The following is a 21,633-nucleotide window of genomic DNA, read 5'->3' as shown; positions in this document are numbered from 1 at the left end:
TAATGTTATGGAGTGGCCAGCCCAATCTCCAGACCTTGATCCAATTGAGAACTTGTGGGGTGATATCAAAAATGCTGTTTCTGAAGCAAAACCAAGAAATGTGAATGAATTGTGGAATGTTGTTAAAGAATCATGGAGTGGAATAACAGCTGAGAGGTGCCACAAGTTGGTTGACTCCATGCCACACAGATGTCAAGCTGTTTTAAAAAACTGTGGTCATACAACTAAATATTAGTTTACTGATTCACAGGATTGCTAAATTCCAGAAAAAAAAATGTTTGTACAAAATAGTTTTGAGTTTGTACAGTCAAAGGTAGACACTGCTATTTTTTTGAACACACCCCTTTCAACTAATTGCCCAATTGCACAGCCTTAAGAGCGTGCATATCATGAATGCTGGGTCTTGTTTGTTTTCTGACAATCTACTGAACCTACTGGTAACTTGTTTGCCACGTAGCAATAAAAAATATACTAAAAACCTTGATTATTCTGGTTAGTCACATTGTACTGCTATTATTTTGAACAATACTGTATAAGGCGCTCCGATTTATTAGGCCTACTGTCGATTTTTGAGAAAATTTAAGGATTTTAAGGGTGCCTTATAGTGCGGAAAATACGGTAAGCATTAATTCATTAAGCATTAAATTAAAGTGTAATGCTGTTAACAAACTTCATAGTCACGGGAAGAAGGAGGCGGGAACCGGCGGACATTTAAATAAAGCTTTAATAATAAAATAATCACAATACAGCGCAACAGCCTCTCACAGACGACAGCCGCGCACAAACAAAACCAATAAACAAAATACAACACAAAACAACAGGGTGGCCATGACAGGAGTTGTTTTCTGAGGTTGTGTTTTACGCTGTGACCTGAAATAAAAGATAAATTGGCATTATTTGTCTAAATACTTTTACTTATCTTAAGTTCATGGCGACTGATGATCAAACTAAACCAACAAAAAGCTTAACTAGTCTTAGACGCCGTACCTTAAACCAGTCGTGGAAATGCATCTTGTCCAGACTGAGTCTCTTCTGTGGATCAGGCTGCAGACAATCACAAATCATCTGGCAGCATTCTGTGAAGAGTAGAAAAAAAAAAGAATATATTTTATATATTATATTATAAACGTATACTTTAAACCTGCTCTCTTTGAAGCTATTGGTCCTTTTTGTATAACCGGAGTTCATTCTTTGATGAAGAGCTCACCTTTTGACAAGCCAGGTCTGGTCCAGAGGTTCACAGTGATCTTGTGTCGATCGATGGATGTAGGGCAATCCCCGCACAGCATTTCAAACAAGATGAACCCTAGTGTCCACACTGTGGTTGGCTTTGCTTTGTACCTGCCCTTCAAGTTGAACTCAGGTGGACAGTACTCTTTTGTGCCTGCATGAAAGATGTCTGATGTTTAATCAATTATCGCAGCATGTTGAGTGCATATAAGATGTGTATCTGTGAGATAATTAATAAAGCGCTTCATAACACATACCACAAAAGGATTTGAAGGCAGATCTCTTCATGACTGCACCGCAGCCGAAGTCAATTAATTTGACCTCCATGGTGTCCTGGTTCACCAAGATGTTCTCCAGTTTTATATCACGATGGAAGACGCCACGATCACAGCAAGTTTTAGCCGCATCAATGATCTGCCGCATAATATTTCTAGCAATCCCCTCGTCAAGCTTTTCTTCATCATCCACAAAAGTAAACAAATCCACGCAAGGCACTGGTCGCTCCATGACTATCACGTAGTGATCTGTGTCATCCTCCCAGTCAAGCAGCTTAATGATCTGGGAAACGCTGGGGCCATTGTTGGCCATGAGCATCAGGCCAATCTCCATTGGCAGACGTTTGGGATGACCACGCTAACAGAAAGAAAACATGATGCTTAGATGGAGGTGGTTTCCCAAATTATTCACAAATAATTTCTAGTAAAGCTCAACTGTAGACTGTGGTTAAAATTAATATAGGGTGTGATCAACTGAAAAGAGTGAAAAAGAGACAATGAAACAGAGAGTGCAGTCTACTCACCACTCTGATGTATGACATGTCTGACGACTTCTCTGAACATTTCACAGCCACCTAATCAACAAAACAAAGAGCTAATAATTAGCACGCGCAGATAGTTGATATCCCTCTAGTCATAAATCCTAAACAGATCAAATTGTGTACCTTAAGTCCATCCTCGCAGCGAGTCCCTTCATAAACTCTGCCACATCCTCCTTCACCAAGCATGCGGCCGATTTTATATTGCCTGTGGCCTGTTATCACACAAACAATTGTGATGAGTATGAAATGCAATTTTATATTATACTGTTTATATAATGGTTTCTAATAACATTTTCTAATTCTCCCAGATTTCTTCTTCTTACCCTTGTCCAGGATGTCCTGCACGAGCTGTTCCTCAGTAGAGAGGACTTCCTCTCTCCCTGCCTCCGTTCTCCCTCCATCGTTCTCACCAGCACTAACAGGCGTCTCTTCAGACCTGGTGGGGGAGTCTTTGGGTTGTACGCTGTGCTCGTGTACACTTTGGTCTACTAACAGATTTAGCACAAGTTTTGAATTAATATCCTAAAAAAAAGAGTAAAGTTTAAGAAAATGTTACTGTCACTCAAAAATGTTTGGTGTGATAATGTTAGCAGTGTTTTTCTTTTCCTTAATGGAAAGGAAGAGTAAGAGAAGTTTCTGTAATTGAAGAATCAGTCATTTATCAATATTTGCATCATCATGACATGTTTTTGTGATTGTACCATCGCTATCTCTCCAGTGCGTTCCCGCCTCTGTCCAGTATTTCTCTTCCACTTCGGCCAGATCATATGTTCCAGCTCCACTGCAAGGAAAGTGAAGAGCAGGCCACTTCCAGAAGCTCTTCTTCTTCTTCTTCTTCTTCTTCTTCTCTTCTCTCCCTTCCTCCTCTCTTCCTCCATCAATCTCAGCAGCACTAACAGACAGATGAGGATGACGGCTCTCTGATGTGATGGGGCCGTCTTTGGGATGTACACAGCGTTCACTCTGGTCTATTAACAGACAAACAATTGAGGTAAATATGAAATACAATTTTACATGTAAATTTGAATCTGTACTAGTATTTATATCATGTCCTAATTCTCATATATGTATTAATCTTACTCTTGTCCAGGACGCTGTGTTTCTGCTGTTCCTCAGCAGCAAGGAGGTCTTCAGGAGCTGGATCTATATCAATTAAATAAATTAAAAAGAGTGAAATTTTATAAACTGAAATTATTCTGTTCTTGATTTAGGAGTAGGTCTGAATTGAATTTATATCCTACAATTTAAACTCTTAAAATAATAATAATAATAATAATAAGTTTCCTGTTACTCTAAAATGTTTGGTGTGATAATTACAGCAGTGTTTTGGGAGAGTGATAATTTTTATAATTATTTTATTTTATAATAATGATAAGGGGGAATAACAGAAATTCCTGTGACTGAATATTTAGTGATTGATCAGTGTTTGATGTGAGTGTACCATCGCTATCTCTCCACTGTGTTTCCGCCTCTGTCCCGTATTTCTCCTCGGCTTTGGCCAGGTCATATGTTCCCTTTCTGTGGGAAGGAAAGTGAAGAGCGGCCCACTTCCAGAAGCTCTTCATCGTTCTCCCTCCATCGGTATCAAGAGCACCAACCGGCGCCGGTTGACGGTTCTCCGTCATGATGGGGGAGTCTTTGGGGTGTACACACAGGGTTCTCCTACACACTCCAAACCAGTCGCTTTTTTTAGTCTTGAAAGCAGTCCCACGATAACACCGTTTGTCAGTCGCTAACAGTCGCTACCAAATACGTTACTCCCAAGACTTCAAAGCACCAAATGAGCAAGTGATTTTCATGCCTTTATATACCTTCATGGCCGAATTGTGACGTCATAAATTCCCGCGCGTAATGGAATACAAAAAAAAAAAAAAGAAAAAAAAAAAGAAAATACGTCATCTGGTCCTTTCAAACGATAACATCCAATGAGGTTCAATGTTAACGACAATTTGTTGTATCGTGTACATCGCGGGTTGTAAGTATAGCAGTTTTATCAATTTTATGACACCTTAAAGCGATAAAGAAACAGAAGAAAACAGAAGGTCTCTTGTATTCTCATAAAGAGTGGTAACCCAGGTTTAAATTGGGCTGGGGCCGTCTGGGGTTTGATCACTGCACAGAGACTCCGAGCCTCGACATTAACGCTTCATTAAAGCCAGACAAGTAAAGTTAAGTTAAGCATGCTGAGGTAAAAAAAATCTAAATGAAAAGTTTTATATTTAAAATACAGTTAGTTATGCAACATCACACAACGTTTTTACCATTAAGACTGTTTTACGGAACAATAAACAGTTAAATAAGCAATTACAATATTATTAGGTCACTTACATTTTAGGCGGAACCCAGCGCACCTCACGGATAACAGCCGATTAATTCCTGAATAATTCCCTGTTCTGAACGAATCGGTTGAGTCAATGATTCAGTAGCTCATGCATAACCATCTGATGAATCAGCCGTTTGAACGAATCGCTTGAATGAACAACTCAGTGACTCACTCATAAAACGCTCACTGCTGGCACCTACTGGCGGTTTAATTTAGTTAAAAATTATCCTTTCCAACATCATTTCTTGTTTGTATATTCCAAAAAAAAATATTTTAAACAATGTCATAACATTATTCAATGCACTTGTATTTTTTTTTCAGTGTAACTTATTTAATTTGATAACGTAGAGATTACAATAATCATATTAGTATAATTGAATTTATTGATTAAATGTAAGAATTTGAAATGAAAGATGACATATTAATTAGGGTGGAGCGAAATGCCCTCCATAAAGGCAAAAAATGCCCTTGGATTAAATATATAAAAAAATGCAGATTTATATGTCACGGCTGTTAGAAATCTGATAAGAATATTGCTTCAGAATAAATCATATTTCATAATCCGAATTGAGGCTAAAGCAAAAGGAGACCCTACCGAGTATTGAGCACATTAAATTAGCATACCTTACAGAAAGCCATTGGTGGGGTTTTGTTAAATATGAGCCAAAATCATCACAATAAAAATAACCAAAGACTTAAACTACTTCAGTCTGTGTGCATTGAATTTATTTAATACACAAATATAACTTTTTGAGTTGAATTACTGAAATAAATGAACTTTTCCACAACATTTTAATTTATTGAGATGCACCTGTATGCATTGGCCTCTCCAGACAATTTTGATTGGGGGGGCAATGGGGTTCCTGGTCATTTCAAGGGGGGTCTCATGAAACCAACAAAAATACAGTGGACATGGCTAATAACTGCATATTACTGCTACTAAACAACACAGAATATCATCTACTTTGTTTTTTATTAATTAATCAATTGCAGTTTGCAAACAATATGCTCAAACTAAAGCATTTATTCATTAAAATAATAATGACTAAGCATTCATTCATTAAATACCGTATTTTCCACACTATAAGGCGCACAGGATTATAGAGCGCATCTTCAATGAATGGCCTATTTTAGAATTGTTTTAGAACAGGGTGGCCATGACAGGAGTTGTTTTCTGAGGTTGTGTTTTACGCTGTGACCTGAAATAAAAGATAAATTGGCATTATTTGTCTAAATACTCAACTAAAGTAAAGCTCAACTGTAGACTGTGGTTAAAATTAATATAGGGTGTGATCAACTGAAAAGAGTGAAAAAGAGACAATGAAACAGAGAGTGCAGTCTACTCACCACTCTGATGTATGACATGTCTGACGACTTCTCTGAACATTTCACAGCCACCTAATCAACAAAACAAAGAGCTAATAATTAGCACGCGCAGATAGTTGATATCCCTCTAGTCATAAATCCTAAACAGATCAAATTGTGTACCTTAAGTCCATCCTCGCAGCGAGTCCCTTCATAAACTCTGCCACATCCTCCTTCACCAAGCATGCGGCCGATTTTATATTGCCTGTGGCCTGTTATCACACAAACAATTGTGATGAGTATGAAATGCAATTTTATATTATACTGTTTATATAATGGTTTCTAATAACATTTTCTAATTCTCCCAGATTTCTTCTTCTTACCCTTGTCCAGGATGTCCTGCACGAGCTGTTCCTCAGTAGAGAGGACTTCCTCTCTCCCTGCCTCCGTTCTCCCTCCATCGTTCTCACCAGCACTAACAGGCGTCTCTTCAGACCTGGTGGGGGAGTCTTTGGGTTGTACGCTGTGCTCGTGTACACTTTGGTCTACTAACAGATTTAGCACAAGTTTTGAATTAATATCCTAAAAAAAAGAGTAAAGTTTAAGAAAATGTTACTGTCACTCAAAAATGTTTGGTGTGATAATGTTAGCAGTGTTTTTCTTTTCCTTAATGGAAAGGAAGAGTAAGAGAAGTTTCTGTAATTGAAGAATCAGTCAGTTTGCAAACAATATGCTCAAACTAAAGCATTTATTCATTAAAATAATAATGACTAAGCATTCATTCATTAAATACCGTATTTTCCACACTATAAGGCGCACCAGATTATAGAGCGCATCTTCAATGAATGGCCTATTTTAGAATTGTTTTCATATAAAGGACGCACCGGATCATAAGGAGCATAGAATAGAAGATACTGCACTCAAACGTTTGACTGGGTTTGCGTTATGCATCCACTAGATGGAGCTGTGCTAAAGGGAATGTCAACATTTTGACAGAGCGCCTTGATCCATATATAAGGCGCTCCGGATTATAAGGCCTACTGTCGTTTTTTGAGAACATTTAAGGATTTTAAGGGCACCTTATAGTGCGGAAAATATGGTAAGCATTCATTCATTAAGCATTAAGTTTAAGTGTAATGCTGTTAACAACCTTCATAGTCATGGGAAGAAGGAGGCGGGAACCGGCGGACATTTAAATAAAGCTTTAATAATAAAATAATCACAATACAGCGCAACAGCCTCTCACAGACGACTGCTGCGCACAAACAAAACCAATAAACAAAATACAACACAAAACAACAGGGTGGCCATGACAGGAGTTGTTTTCTGAGGTTGTGTTTTACGCTGTGACCTGAAACAAAAGATAAATTGGCATTATTTGTCTAAATACTTTTACTTATCTTAAGTTCATGGCGACTGATGATCAAACTAAACCAACAAAAAGCTTAACTAGTCTGAGACGCCGTACCTTAAACCAGTCGTGGAGATGCATCTTGTCCAGACTGAGTCTCTTCTGTGGATCAGGCTGCAGACAATCACAAATCATCTGGCAGCATTCTGTGAAGAGAAGAAAAAAAAGAATATATTTTATATATTATATTATAAACGTATACTTTACACCTGCTCTCTTTGAAGCTATTGGTCCTTTTTGTATGATCTGGAGTTCATTGTTTGATGAAGAGCTCACCTTTTGACAAGCCAGGTCTGGTCCAGAGGTTCACAGTGATCTTGTGTCGATCGATGGATGTAGGGCAATCCCCGCACAGCATTTCAAACAAGATGAACCCTAGTGTCCACACTGTGGTTGGCTTTGCTTTGTACCTGCCCTTCAAGTTGAACTCAGGTGGACAGTACTCTTTCGTGCCTGCATGAAAGATGTCTGATGTTTAATCAATTATCGCAGCATGTTGAGTGCATATATGATGTGTATCTGTGAGATAATTAATAAAGCGCTTCATAACACATACCACAAAAGGATTTGAAGGCAGATCTCTTCATGACTGCACCGCAGCCGAAGTCAATTAATTTGACCTCCATGGTGTCCTGGTTCACCAAGATGTTCTCCAGTTTTATATCACGATGGAAGACGCCACGATCACAGCAAGTTTTAGCGGCATCAATGATCTGCCGCATAATATTTCTAGCAATCCCCTCGTCAAGCTTTTCTTCATCATCCACAAAAGTAAACAAATCCACGCAAGGCACTGGTCGCTCCATGACTATCACGTAGTGATCTGTGTCATCCTCCCAGTCAAGCAGCTTAATGATCTGGGAAACGCTGGGGCCATTGTTGGCCATGAGCATCAGGCCAATCTCCATTGGCAGACGTTTGGGATGACCACGCTAACAGAAAGAAAACATGATGCTTAGATGGAGGTGGTTTCCCAAATTATTCACAAATAATTTCTAGTAAAGCTCAACTGTAGACTGTGGTTAAAATTAATATAGGGTGTGATCAACTGAAAAGAGTGAAAAAGAGACAATGAAACAGAGAGTGCAGTCTACTCACCACTCTGATGTATGACATGTCTGACGACTTCTCTGAACATTTCACAGCCACCTAATCAACAAAACAAAGAGCTAATAATTAGCACGCGCAGATAGTTGATAGCACTCTAGTCATAAATCCTAAACAGATCAAATTGTGTACCTTAAGTCCATCCTCGCAGCGAGTCCCTTCATAAACTCTGCCACATCCTCCTTCACCAAGCATGCGGCCGATTTTATATTGCTTGTGGCCTGTTATCACACAAACAATTGTGATGAGTATGAAATGCAATTTTATATTATACTGTTTATATAATGGTTTCTAATAACATTTTCTAATTCTCCCAGATTTCTTCTTCTTACCCTTGTCCAGGATGTCCTGCACGAGCTGTTCCTCAGTAGAGAGGACTTCCTCTCTCCCTGCCTCCGTTCTCCCTCCATCGTTCTCACCAGCACTAACAGGCGTCTCTTCAGACCTGGTGGGGGAGTCTTTGGGTTGTACGCTGTGCTCGTGAACACTTTGGTCTACTAACAGATTTAGCACAAGTTTTGAATTAATATCCTAAAAAAAGAGTAAAGTTTAAGAAAATGTTACTGTCACTCAAAAATGTTTGGTGTGATAATGTTAGCAGTGTTTTTCTTTTCCTTAATGGAAAGGAAGAGTAAGAAAAGTTTCTGTAATTGAAGAATCAGTCATTTATCAATATTTGCATCATCATGACATGTTTTTGTGATTGTACCATCGCTATCTCTCCAGTGCGTTCCCGCCTCTGTCCAGTATTTCTCTTCCACTTCGGCCAGATCATATGTTCCAGCTCCACTGCAAGGAAAGTGAAGAGCAGGCCACTTCCAGAAGCTCTTCTTCTTCTTCTTCTTCTTTTTCTTCTTCTTCTCTTCTCTCCCTTCCTCCTCTCTTCCTCCATCAATATCAGCAGCACTAACAGACAGATGAGGATGACGGCTCTCTGATGTGATGGGGCCGTCTTTGGGATGTACACAGCGTTCACTCTGGTCTATTAACAGACAAACAATTGAGGTAAATATGAAATACAATTTTACATGTAAATTTGAATCTGTACTAGTATTTATATCATGTCCTAATTCTCATATATGTATTAATCTTACTCTTGTCCAGGACGCTGTGTTTCTGCTGTTCCTCAGCAGCAAGGAGGTCTTCAGGAGCTGGATCTATATCAATTAAATAAATTAAAAAGAGTGAAATTTTATAAACTGAAATTATTCTGTTCTTGATTTAGGAGTAGGTCTGAATTGAATTTATATCCTACAATTTAAACTCTTAAAATAATAATAATAATAATAAGTTTCCTGTTACTCTAAAATGTTTGGTGTGATAATTACAGCAGTGTTTTGGGAGAGTGATAATTTTTATAATTATTTTATTTTATAATAATGATAAGGGGGAATAACAGAAACTCCTGTGACTGAATATTTAGTGATTGATCAGTTTTTGATGTGAGTGTACCATCGCTATCGCTCCACTTTGTTTCCGCCTCTGTCCCGTATTTCTCCTCGGCTTTGGCCAGGTCATATGTTCCCTTTCTGCGGGAAGGAAAGTGAAGAGCGGCCCACTTCCAGAAGCTCTTCATCGTTCTCCCTCCATCGGTATCAAGAGCACCAACCGGCGCCGGTTGACGGTTCTCCGTCATGATGGGGGAGTCTTTGGGTTGTACACACAGGGTTCTCCTACACACTCCAAACTAGTCGCTTTTTTTGTCTTGAAAGCAGTCCCACGATAACACCGTTTGTCAGTCGCTAACAGTCGCTACCAAATACGTTACTCCCAAGACTTCAAAGTACCAAATGAGCAAGTGATTTTCATGCCTTTATATACCTTCATGGCCGAATTGTGACGTCATAAATTCCCGCGCGTAATGGAATACAAAAAAAAAAAAGAAAAAAAAAAAAGAACATACGTCATCTGGTCCTTTCAAACGATAACATCCAATGATGTTCAATGTTAACGACAATTTGTTGTATCATGTACATCGCGGGTTGTAAGTATAGCAGTTTTATCAATTTTATGACACCTTAAAGCGATAAAGAAACAGAAGAAAACAGAAGGTCTCTTGTATTCTCATAAAGAGTGGTAACCCGGGTTTAAATTGGGCTGGGGCCGTCTGGGGTTTGATCACTGCACAGAGACTCCGAGCCTCGACATTAACGCTTCATTAAAGCCAGACAAGTAAAGTTAAGTTAAGCATGCTGAGGTAAAAAAAATCTAAATGAAAAGTTTTATATTTAAAATACAGTTAGTTATGCAACATCACACAACGTTTTTACCATTAAGACTGTTTTACGGAACAATAAACAGTTAAATAAGCAATTACAATAATATTAGGTCACTTACATTTTAGGCGGAACCCAGCGCACCTCACGATAACAGCCGATTAATTCCTGAATAATTCCCTGTTCTGAACGAATCGGTTGAGTTAATGATTCAGTAGCTCATGCATAAACATCTGATGAATCAGCCGTTTGAACTAATCGCTTGAATGAACAACTCAGTGACTCACTCATTAAACGCTCACTGCTGGCACCTACTGGCGGTTTAATTTAGTTAAAACGTATCCTTTCCAACATCATTTCTTGTTTGTATATTCCAAAAAAAATATTTTAAACAATGTCATAACATTATTCAATGCACTTGTTTTTTCAGTGTAACTTATTTAATTTGATAACGTAGAGATTACAATAATCATATTAGTATAATTGAATTTATTGATTAAATGTAAGAATTTGAAATGAAAGATGACATATTAATTAGGGTGGAGCGAAATGCCCTCCATAAAGGCAAAAAATGCCCTTGGATTAAATATAAAAAAAACATGCAGATTTATATGTCACAGCTGTTAGAAATCTGATAAGAATATTGCTTCAGAATAAATCATATTTCATAATCCGAATTGAGGCTGAAGCAAAAGGAGACCCTACCGAGTATTTAGCACATTAAATTAGCATACATTACAGAAAGCCATTGGTGGGGTTTTGTTAAATATGAGCCAAAATCATCACAATAAAAATAACCAAAGACTTAAACTACTTCAGTCTGTGTGCATTGAATTTATTTAATACACAAATGTAACTTTTTGAGTTGAATTACTGAAATAAATGAACTTTTCCACAACATTTTAATTTATTGAGATGCACCTGTATGCATTGGCCTCTCCAGACAATTTTGATTGGGGGGGCAATGGGGGTCCTGGTCATTTCAAGGGGGGTCTCATGAAACCAACAAAAATACAGTGGACATGGCTAATAACTGCATATTACTGCTACTAAACAACACAGCATATCATCTACTTTGTTTTTTATTAATTCATCAATTGCAGTTTGCAAACAATATGCTCAAACTAAAGCATTTATTCATTAAAAATAATAATGACTAAGCATTCATTCATTAAATACCGTATTTTCCACACTATAAGGCGCACAGGATTATAGAGCGCATCTTCAATGAATGGCCTATTTTAGAATTGTTTTCATATATAGGATGCACCGGATTATAAGGAGCATAGAATTGAAGATACTGCACTCAAACGTTTGACTGGGTTTGCGTTATGCATCCACTAGATGGAGCTGTGCTAAAGGGAATGTCAACATTTTGACAGAGCGCCTTGATCCATATATAAGGCGCTCCGGATTATAAGGCCTACTGTCGATTTTTGAGAAAATTTAAGGATTTTAAGCACGCCTTATAGTGCGGAAAATATGGTAAGCATTCATTCATTAAGCATTAAATTAAAGTGTAATGCTGTTAACAAACTTCATAGTCACAGGAAGAAGGAGGCGGGAACCGGCGGACATTTAAATAAAGCTTTAATAATAAAATAATCACAATACAGCGCAACAGCCTCTCACAGACGACTGCTGCGCACAAACAAAACCAATAAACAAAATACAACACAAAACAACAGGGTGGCCATGACAGCAGTTGTTTTCTGAGGTTGTGTTTTACTCTGTGACCTGAAACAAAAGATAAATCGGCATTATTTGTCTAAATACTTTTACTTATCTTAAGTTCATGGCGACTGATGATCAAACTAAACCAACAAAAAGCTTAACTAGTCTGAGACGCCGTACCTTAAACCAGTCGTGGAGATGCATCTTGTCCAGACTGAGTCTCTTCTGTGGATCAGGCTGCAGACAATCACAAATCATCTGGCAGCATTCTGTGAAGAGAAAAAAAAGAGAGATGTTTGATTATGAACGCTTACTTTACACCTGCTCTCTTTGAAGCTATTGATCTGGAGTTCATTGTTTGATGAAGAGCTCACCTTTTGACAAGCCAGGTCTGGTCCAGAGGTTCACAGTGATCTTGTGTCGATCGATGGATGTAGGGCAATCCCCGCACAGCATTTCAAACAAGATGAACCCTAGTGTCCACACTGTGGTTGGCTTTGCTTTGTACCTGCCCTTCAAGTTGAACTCAGGTGGACAGTACTCTTTCGTGCCTGCAGGAAAGATGTCTGATGTTTAATCAATTATCGCAGCATGTTGACTGCATATAAGATGTGTATCTGTGAGATAATTAATAAAGCGCTTCATAACACATACCACAAAAGGATTTGAAGGCAGATCTCTTCATGACTGCACCGCAGCCGAAGTCAATTAATTTGACCTCCATGGTGTCCTGGTTCACCAAGATGTTCTCCAGTTTTATATCACGATGGAAGACGCCACGATCACAGCAAGTTTTAGCGGCATCAATGATCTGCCGCATAATATTTCTAGCAATCCCCTCGTCAAGCTTTTCTTCATCATCCACAAAAGTAAACAAATCCACGCAAGGCACTGGTCGCTCCATGACTATCACGTAGTGATCTGTGTCATCCTCCCAGTCAAGCAGCTTAATGATCTGGGAAACGCTGGGGCCATTGTTGGCCATGAGCATCAGGCCAATCTCCATTGGCAGACGTTTGGGATGACCACGCTAACAGAAAGAAAACATGATGCTTAGATGGAGGTGGTTTCCCAAATTATTCACAAATAATTGCTAGTAAAGCTCAATTGTAGACTGTGGTTAAAATTAATATAGGGTGTGATCAACTGAAAAGAGTGAAAAAGAGACAATGAAACAGAGAGTGCAGTCTACTCACCACTCTGATGTATGACATGTCTGGCGACTTCTCTGAACATTTCACAGCCACCTAATCAACAAAACAAAGAACGAATAATTAGCACGCACAGATAGTTGATATCCCTCTAGTCATAAATCCTAAACAGATCAAATTGTGTACCTTAAGTCCATCCTCGCAGCGAGTCCCTTCATAAACTCTGCCACATCCTCCTTCACCAAGCATGCGGCCGATTTTATATTGCTTGTGGCCTGTTATCACACAAACAATTGTGATGAGTATGAAATGCAATTTTATATTATACTGTCTATATAATGGTTTCTAATAACATTTTCTAATTCTCCCAGATTTCTTCTTCTTACCCTTGTCCAGGATGTCCTGCACGAGCTGTTCCTCAGTAGAGAGGACTTCCTCTCTCCCTGCCTCCGTTCTCCCTCCATCGTTCTCACCAGCACTAACAGGCGTCTCTTCAGACCTGGTGGGGGAGTCTTTGGGTTGTACGCTGTGCTCGTGTACACTTTGGTCTACTAACAGATTTAGCACAAGTTTTGAATTAATATCCTAAAAAAAGAGTTTAAGAAAATGTTACTGTCACTCAAAAATGTTTGGTGTGATAATGTTAGCAGTGTTTTTCTTTTCCTTAATGGAAAGGAAGAGTAAGAGAAGTTTCTGTAATTGAAGAATCAGTCATTTATCAATATTTGCATCATCATGACATGTTTTTGTGATTGTACCATCGCTATCTCTCCAGTGCGTTCCCGCCTCTGTCCAGTATTTCTCTTCCACTTCGGCCAGATCATATGTTCCAGCTCCACTGCAAGGAAAGTGAAGAGCAGGCCACTTCCAGAAGCTCTTCTTCTTCTTCTTCTTTTTCTTCTTCTTCTCTTCTCTCCCTTCCTCCTCTCTTCCTCCATCAATCTCAGCAGCACTAACAGACAGATGAGGATGATGGCTCTCTGATGTGATGGGGCCGTCTTTGGGATGTACACAGCGTTCACTCTGGTCTATTAACAGACAAACAATTGAGGTAAATATGAAATACAATTTTACATGTAAATTTGAATCTGTACTAGTATTTATATCATATCCTAATTCTCATATATGTTTTAATCTTACTCTTGTCCAGGACGCTGTGTTTCTGCTGTTCCTCAGCAGCAAGGAGGTCTTCAGGAGCTGGATCTATATCAATTAAATAAATTAAAAAGAGTGAAATTTTATAAACTGAAATTATTCTGTTCTTGATTTAGGAGTAGGTCTGAATTGAATTTATTAAACTCTTAAAATAATAATAATAATAATAAGTTTCCTGTTACTCTAAAATGTTTGATGTGATAATTACAGCAGTGTTTTGGGAGAGTGATAATTTTTATAATTATTTTATTTTATAATAATGATAAGGGGGAATAACAGAAACTCCTGTGACTGAATATTTAGTGATTGATCAGTTTTTGATGTGAGTGTACCATCGCTATCTCTCCACTGTGTTTCCGCCTCTGTCCCGTATTTCTCCTCGGCTTTGGCCAGGTCATATGTTCCCTTTCTACGGGAAGGAAAGTGAAGAGCGGCCCACTTCCAGAAGCTCTTCATCGTTCTCCCTCCATCGGTATCAAGAGCACCAACCGGTGCCGGTTGACGGTTCTCCGTCATGATGGGGGAGTCTTTGGGTTGTACACACAGGGTTCTCCTACACACTCCAAACTAGTCGCTTTTTTAGTCTTGAAAGCAGTCCCACGATAACACCGTTTGTCAGTCGCTAACAGTCGCTACCAAATACGTTACTCCCAAGACTTCAAAGTACCAAATGAGCAAGTGATTTTCATGCCTTTATATACCTTCATGGCCGAATTGTGACGTCATAAATTCCCGCGCGTAATGGAATACAAAAAAAAAAAAAAAAGAACATACATCATCTGGTCCTTTCAAACGATAACATCCAATGATGTTCAATGTTAACGACAATTTGTTGTATCGTGTACATCGCGGGTTGTAAGTATAGCAGTTTTATCAATTTTATGACACCTTAAAGCGATAAAGAAACAGAAGAAAACAGAAGGTCTCTTGTATTCTCATAAAGAGTGGTAACCCGGGTTTAAATTGGGCTGGGGCCGTCTGGGGTTTGATCACTGCACAGAGACTCCGAGCCTCGACATTAACGCTTCATTAAAGCCAGACAAGTAAAGTTAAGTTAAGCATGCTGAGGTAAAAAAAATCTAAATGAAAAGTTTTGTATTTAAAATACAGTTAGTTATGCAACATCACACAACGTTTTTACCATTAAGACTGTTTTACGGAACAATAAACAGTTAAATAAGCAATTACAATATTATTAGGTCACTTACATTTTAGGCGGAACCCAGCGCACCTCACGATAACAGCCGATTCATTCCTGAATAATTCCCTGTTCTGAACGAATCGGTTGAGTCAATGATTCAGTAGCTCATGCATAAACATCTGATGAATCAGCCGTTTGAACTAATCGCTTGAATGAACAACTCAGTGACTCACTCATAAAACGCTCACTGCTGGCACCTACTGGCGGTTTAATTTAGTTAAAAATTATTCTTTCCAACATAATTTCTTGTTTGTATATTCCAAAAAAAATATTTTAAACAATATCATAACATTATTCAATGCACTTGTATTTTTTTTCAGTGTAACTTATTTAATTTGATAACGTAGAGATTACAATAATCATATTAGTATAATTGAATTTATTGATTAAATGTAAGAATTTGAAATGAAAGATGACATATTAATTAGGGTGGAGCGAAATGCCCTCCATAAAGGCAAAAAATGCCCTTGGATTAAATATAAAAAAAACATGCAGATTTATATGTCACAGCTGATAGAAATCTGATAAGAATATTGCTTCAGAATAAATCATATTTCATAATCCGAATTGAGGCTGAAGCAAAAGGAGACCCTACCGAGTATTTAGCACATTAAATTAGCATACCTTACAGAAAGCCATTGGTGGGGTTTTGTTAAATATGAGCCAAAATCATCACAATAAAAATAACCAAAGACTTAAACTACTTCAGTCTGTGTGCATTGAATTTATTTAATACACAAATATAACTTTTTGAGTTGAATTACTGAAATAAATGAACTTTTCCACAACATTTTAATTTATTGAGATGCACCTGTATGCATTGGCCTCTCCAGACAATTTTGATTGGGGGGGCAATGGGGGTCCTGGTCATTTCAAGGGGGGTCTCATGAAACCAACAAAAATACAGTGGACATGGCTAATAACTGCATATTACTGCTACTAAACAACAAAAACAACACAGCATATCATCTACTTTGTTTTTTATTAATTAATCAATTGCAGTTTGCAAACAATATGCTCAAACTAAAGCATTTATTCATTAAAATAATAATGACTAAGCATTCATTCATTAAATACCGTATTTTCCACACTATAAGGCGCACAGGATTATAGAGCGCATCTTCAATGAATGGCCTATTTTAGAATTGTTTTCATATAAAGGACGCACCGGATCATAAGGAGCATAGAATTGAAGATACTGCAGTCAAACGTTTGACTGGGTTTGCGTTATGCATCCACTAGATGGAGCTGTGCTAAAGGGAATGTCAACATTTTGACAGAGCGCCTTGATCCATATATAAGGCGCTCCCTATTATAAGGCCTACTGTCGATTTTTGAGAAAATTTAAAGATTTTAAGCACGCCTTATAGTGCGGAAAATATGGTAAGCATTCATTCATTAAGCATTAAATTAAAGTGTAATGCTGTTAACAAACTTCATAGTCACGGGAAGAAGGAGGCGGGAACCGGCGGACATTTAAATAAAGCTTTAATAATAAAATAAACACAATACAGCGCAACAGCCTCTCACAGACGACTGCCGCGCACAAACAAAACCAATAAACAAAATAAAAACAACAGGGTGGCCATGACAGGAGTTGTTTTCTGAGGTTGTGTTTTACTCTGTGACCTGAAACAAAAGATAAATTGGCATTATTTGTCTAAATACTTTTACTTATCTTAAGTTCATGGCGACTGATGATCAAACTAAACCAACAAAAAGCTTAACTAGTCTGAGACGCCGTACCTTAAACCAGTCGTGGAGATGCATCTTGTCCAGACTGAGTCTCTTCTGTGGATCAGGCTGCAGACAATCACAAATCATCTGGCAGCATTCTGTGAAGAGAAGAAAAAAAAGAATATATTTTATATATTATATTATAAACGTATACTTTACACCTGCTCTCTTTGAAGCTATTGGTCCTTTTTGTATGATCTGGAGTTCATTGTTTGATGAAGAGCTCACCTTTTGACAAGCCAGGTCTGGTCCAGAGGTTCACAGTGATCTTGTGTCGATCGATGGATGTAGGGCAATCCCCGCACAGCATTTCAAACAAGATGAACCCTAGTGTCCACACTGTGGTTGGCTTTGCTTTGTACCTGCTCTTCAAGTTGAACTCAGGTGGACAGTACTCTTTCGTGCCTGCAGGAAAGATGTCTGATGTTTAATCAATTATCGCAGCATGTTGACTGCATATAAGATGTGTATCTGTGAGATAATTAATAAAGCGCTTCATAACACATACCACAAAAGGATTTGAAGGCAGATCTCTTCATGACTGCACCGCAGCCGAAGTCAATTAATTTGACCTCCATGGTGTCCTGGTTCACCAAGATGTTCTCCAGTTTTATATCACGATGGAAGACGCCACGATCACAGCAAGTTTTAGCGGCATCAATGATCTGCCGCATAATATTTCTAGCAATCCCCTCGTCAAGCTTTTCTTCATCATCCACAAAAGTAAACAAATCCACGCAAGGCACTGGTCGCTCCATGACTATCACGTAGTGATCTGTGTCATCCTCCCAGTCAAGCAGCTTAATGATCTGGGAAACGCTGGGGCCATTGTTGGCCATGAGCATCAGGCCAATCTCCATTGGCAGACGTTTGGGATGACCACGCTAACAGAAAGAAAACATGATGCTTAGATGGAGGTGGTTTCCCAAATTATTCACAAATAATTTCTAGTAAAGCTCAACTGTAGACTGTGGTTAAAATTAATATAGGGTGTGATCAACTGAAAAGAGTGAAAAAGAGACAATGAAACAGAGAGTGCAGTCTACTCACCACTCTGATGTATGACATGTCTGACGACTTCTCTGAACATTTCACAGCCACCTAATCCACAAAACAAAGAACGAATAATTAGCACGCGCAGATAGTTGATAGCACTCTAGTCATAAATCCTAAACAGATCAAATTGTGTACCTTAAGTTCATCCTCGCAGCGAGTCCCTTCATAAACTCTCCCACATCCTCCTTCACCAAGCATGCGGCCGATTTTATATTGCTTGTGGCCTGTTATCACACAAACAATTGTGATGAGTATGAAATGCAATTTTATATTAAACTGTCTATATAATGGTTTCTAATAACATTTTCGAATTCTCCCAGATTTCTTCTTCTTACCCTTGTCCAGGATGTCCTGCACGAGCTGTTCCTCAGTAGAGAGGACTTCCTCTCTCCCTGCCTCCGTTCTCCCTCCATCGTTCTCACCAGCACTAACAGGCGTCTCTTCAGACCTGGTGGGGGAGTCTTTGGGTTGTACGCTGTGCTCGTGAACACTTTGGTCTACTAACAGATTTAGCACAAGTTTTGAATTAATATCCTAAAAAAAGAGTAAAGTTTAAGAAAATGTTACTGTCACTCAAAAATGTTTGGTGTGATAATGTGAGCAGTGTTTTTCTTTTCCTTAATGGAAAGGAAGAGTAAGAAAAGTTTCTGTAATTGAAGAATCAGTCATTTATCAATATTTGCATCATCATGACATGTTTTTGTGATTGTACCATCACTATCTCTCCAGTGCGTTCCCGCCTCTGTCCAGTATTTCTCTTCCACTTCGGCCAGATCATATGTTCCAGCTCCACTGCAAGGAAAGTGAAGAGCAGGCCACTTCCAGAAGCTCTTCTTCTTCTTCTTCTCTTCTCTCCCTTCCTCCTCTCTTCCTCCATCAATCTCAGCAGCACTAACAGACAGATGAGGATGACGGCTCTCTGATGTGATGGGGCCGTCTTTGGGATGTACACAGCGTTCACTCTGGTCTATTAACAGACAAACAATTGAGGTAAATATGAAATACAATTTTACATGTAAATTTGAATCTGTACAAAAGTTTTTATAATAACATGTCCTAATTCTCATATATGTTTTAATCTTACTCTTGTCCAGGACGCTGTGTTTCTGCTGTTCCTCAGCAGCAAGGAGGTCTTCAGGAGCTGGATCTATCATATCAATTAAATAAAAAAGTCTGAAATATTATACACTGAAATTGTTCTTGATTTAGGGGTAGGTCTGAATTGAATTTATATCGTACAATTTAAACTCTTAAATAATAATAATAATAATAATAATAATAATATGTTTCCTGTTACTCTAAAATGTTTGGTGTGATAATTACAGCAGTGTTTTGGGAGAGTGATAATTTTTATAATTATTTTATTTTATAATAATGATAAGGGGGAATAACAGAAACTCCTGTGACTGAATATTTAGTGATTGATCAGTTTTTGATGTGAGTGTACCATCGCTATCTCTCCACTGTGTTTCCGCCTCTGTCCCGTATTTCTCCTCGGCTTTGGCCAGGTCATATGTTCCCTTTCTGCGGGAAGGAAAGTGAAGAGCGGCCCACTTCCAGAAGCTCTTCATCGTTCTCCCTCCTTCGGTCTCAAGAGCACCAACCGGCGCCGGTTGACGGTTCTCCGTCATGATGGGGGAGTCTTTGGGGTGTACACAGGGTTCTCGTACACACTCCAAACCAGTCGCTTTTTTTAGTCTTAAAAGTAGTCCCACGATAACACCGTTTGTCAGTCGCTACCAAATATGTAACTCCCAAGACTTCAAAGCACAAAATGAGCAAGTGATTTTCATGCCTTTATATACCTTCATGGCCGAATTGTGACGTCATAAATTCCCGCGCGTAATGGAATACAAAAAAAAAAAAAAAAAAAAAAAAAGAACATACGTCATCTGGTCCTTTCAAAAGATAACATTCATATCCAATGATGTTCAATGCTAACGACAATTTGTTGTATCCTGTACATCGTGGGGTGTAAGTATATCAGTTTTATCAATTCACTTTAAGCGATAAAGAAACAGAAGAAAACAGAAGGCCTCTTGTATTCTCATAAACAGTGGTAACCCAGGTATAAATTGGGCAGGTGCGGTCAGGGGTTTGATCCCCGCACTGAGACTCAGAGGCTCGACATTAACGCTTCATTAACGCCAGACAGGTAAAGTTAAGTTAAACATACTGAGGTAAAAAAAAAAAATCTAAATGAAAAGTTTTATATTTAAAATACAGCTAGTTATGCAACATCACACAACGTTTTCACCATTAAGACTGTTTAACAGAACCATAAACAGTTCAATAAGCAATTACAATAATATTAGGTCACTTACATTTTAGGCGGAACCAAGCGCACCTCACGATAACAGCCGATTCATTCCTGAACAATTCCATGTTCTGAACGAATCGGTTGAGTCAATGATTCAGTAGCTCATGCATAAACATCTGATGAATCAGCCGTTTGAACGAATCGCTTGAATGAACAACTCAGTGACTCACTCATTGAACGCTCACTGCTGGCACCTACTGGCGATTTAATTTAGTTAAAAAGTGTCCTTTCCAACATAATTTCTTGTTTGTATATTCCAAAAAAATATTTTAAACAATTTAATAACATTATTCAGTGCACTTGTATTTTTTTTCAGTGTAACTTATTTAATTTGATAACGTAGAGATTACAATAATCATATTAGTATAATTGAATTTATTGATTAAATGTAAGAATTTGAAATGAAAGATGAGATATTAATGAGGTTGGGGCGAAATGCCCTCCATAAAGGTAAAAAAAAATGCCCTTGGATTAAATATAAAAAACATACAGATTTATATGTCACAGCTGTTAGAAATCTGATAAGAATATTGCTTCAGAATAAATCATATTTCATAATCCAAATTGAGGCTAAAGCAAAAGGAGCCCCTACCAAGTATTGGGTACAGTAAATTAACATACCTTCCAGAAAGCCATTGGTGGGGTTTTGTTAAATTTGAGCCAAATTCATCACAATTTAAAGAACCAAAGACTTCAGTCTGTGTGCATTGAATTTATTTAATACACAAATTTAACTTTTTGAGTTGAATTACTGAAATAAATGAACTTTACCACCACATTTTAATTTATTGAGATTAACCTGTATGCAGTGGCCTCTCCAGACAATTTGATTTTTTGATTGATTGGGGTTTGGGGGGGGGGCAATGACGGGTCCTGGTCATTTCAAGGGGGGTCTCATGAAAACCAACAAGAAATAGAGTGGACACGGCT

General features: G+C 38.3%; 1 protein-coding gene across 9 annotated transcripts; it reads right to left on the bottom strand.

Moving 5' to 3' along the window:
* Positions 1 to 726: 726 nt before the first annotated feature.
* LOC128029449 (serine/threonine-protein kinase pim-2-like) lies at positions 727 to 19,531 on the bottom strand. Of its 9 annotated transcripts, XM_052617247.1 has the most exons (8): positions 19,468 to 19,531; positions 18,719 to 19,350; positions 18,519 to 18,607; positions 18,378 to 18,428; positions 17,836 to 18,211; positions 17,556 to 17,732; positions 17,337 to 17,425; positions 17,064 to 17,219 (listed from the first exon to the last, which is right to left on the bottom strand). In XM_052617247.1, exons 3-8 carry the CDS (start codon positions 18,579 to 18,581, stop codon positions 17,208 to 17,210), a joined length of 768 nt encoding a protein of 255 aa, XP_052473207.1. In that variant the 5' UTR covers positions 18,582 to 18,607; positions 18,719 to 19,350; positions 19,468 to 19,531; the 3' UTR covers positions 17,064 to 17,207. The 9 variants fall into 9 exon arrangements, with proteins under 9 accessions (XP_052473203.1, XP_052473205.1, XP_052473208.1 ...); XM_052617243.1 differs by lacking the exons at positions 17,064 to 17,219; positions 17,337 to 17,425; positions 17,556 to 17,732; ... (3 more) ...; positions 18,719 to 19,350; positions 19,468 to 19,531 and adding exons at positions 727 to 870; positions 12,264 to 12,352; positions 12,458 to 12,634; ... (2 more) ...; positions 13,421 to 13,509; positions 13,621 to 13,686; XM_052617245.1 differs by lacking the exons at positions 17,064 to 17,219; positions 17,337 to 17,425; positions 17,556 to 17,732; ... (3 more) ...; positions 18,719 to 19,350; positions 19,468 to 19,531 and adding exons at positions 727 to 870; positions 7,144 to 7,232; positions 7,363 to 7,539; ... (2 more) ...; positions 13,421 to 13,509; positions 13,621 to 13,686.
* Positions 19,532 to 21,633: the final 2,102 nt, after the last annotated feature.

The sequence above is a fragment of the Carassius gibelio genome, chromosome A15, assembly GCF_023724105.1.
Source record: "Carassius gibelio isolate Cgi1373 ecotype wild population from Czech Republic chromosome A15, carGib1.2-hapl.c, whole genome shotgun sequence".
In the NCBI taxonomy this organism is placed as follows: Eukaryota; Metazoa; Chordata; class Actinopteri; order Cypriniformes; family Cyprinidae; genus Carassius; species Carassius gibelio.
The sequence above is the reverse complement of the archived record's forward strand: the minus strand, read 5'-3'. Positions and strand labels throughout refer to the sequence as shown.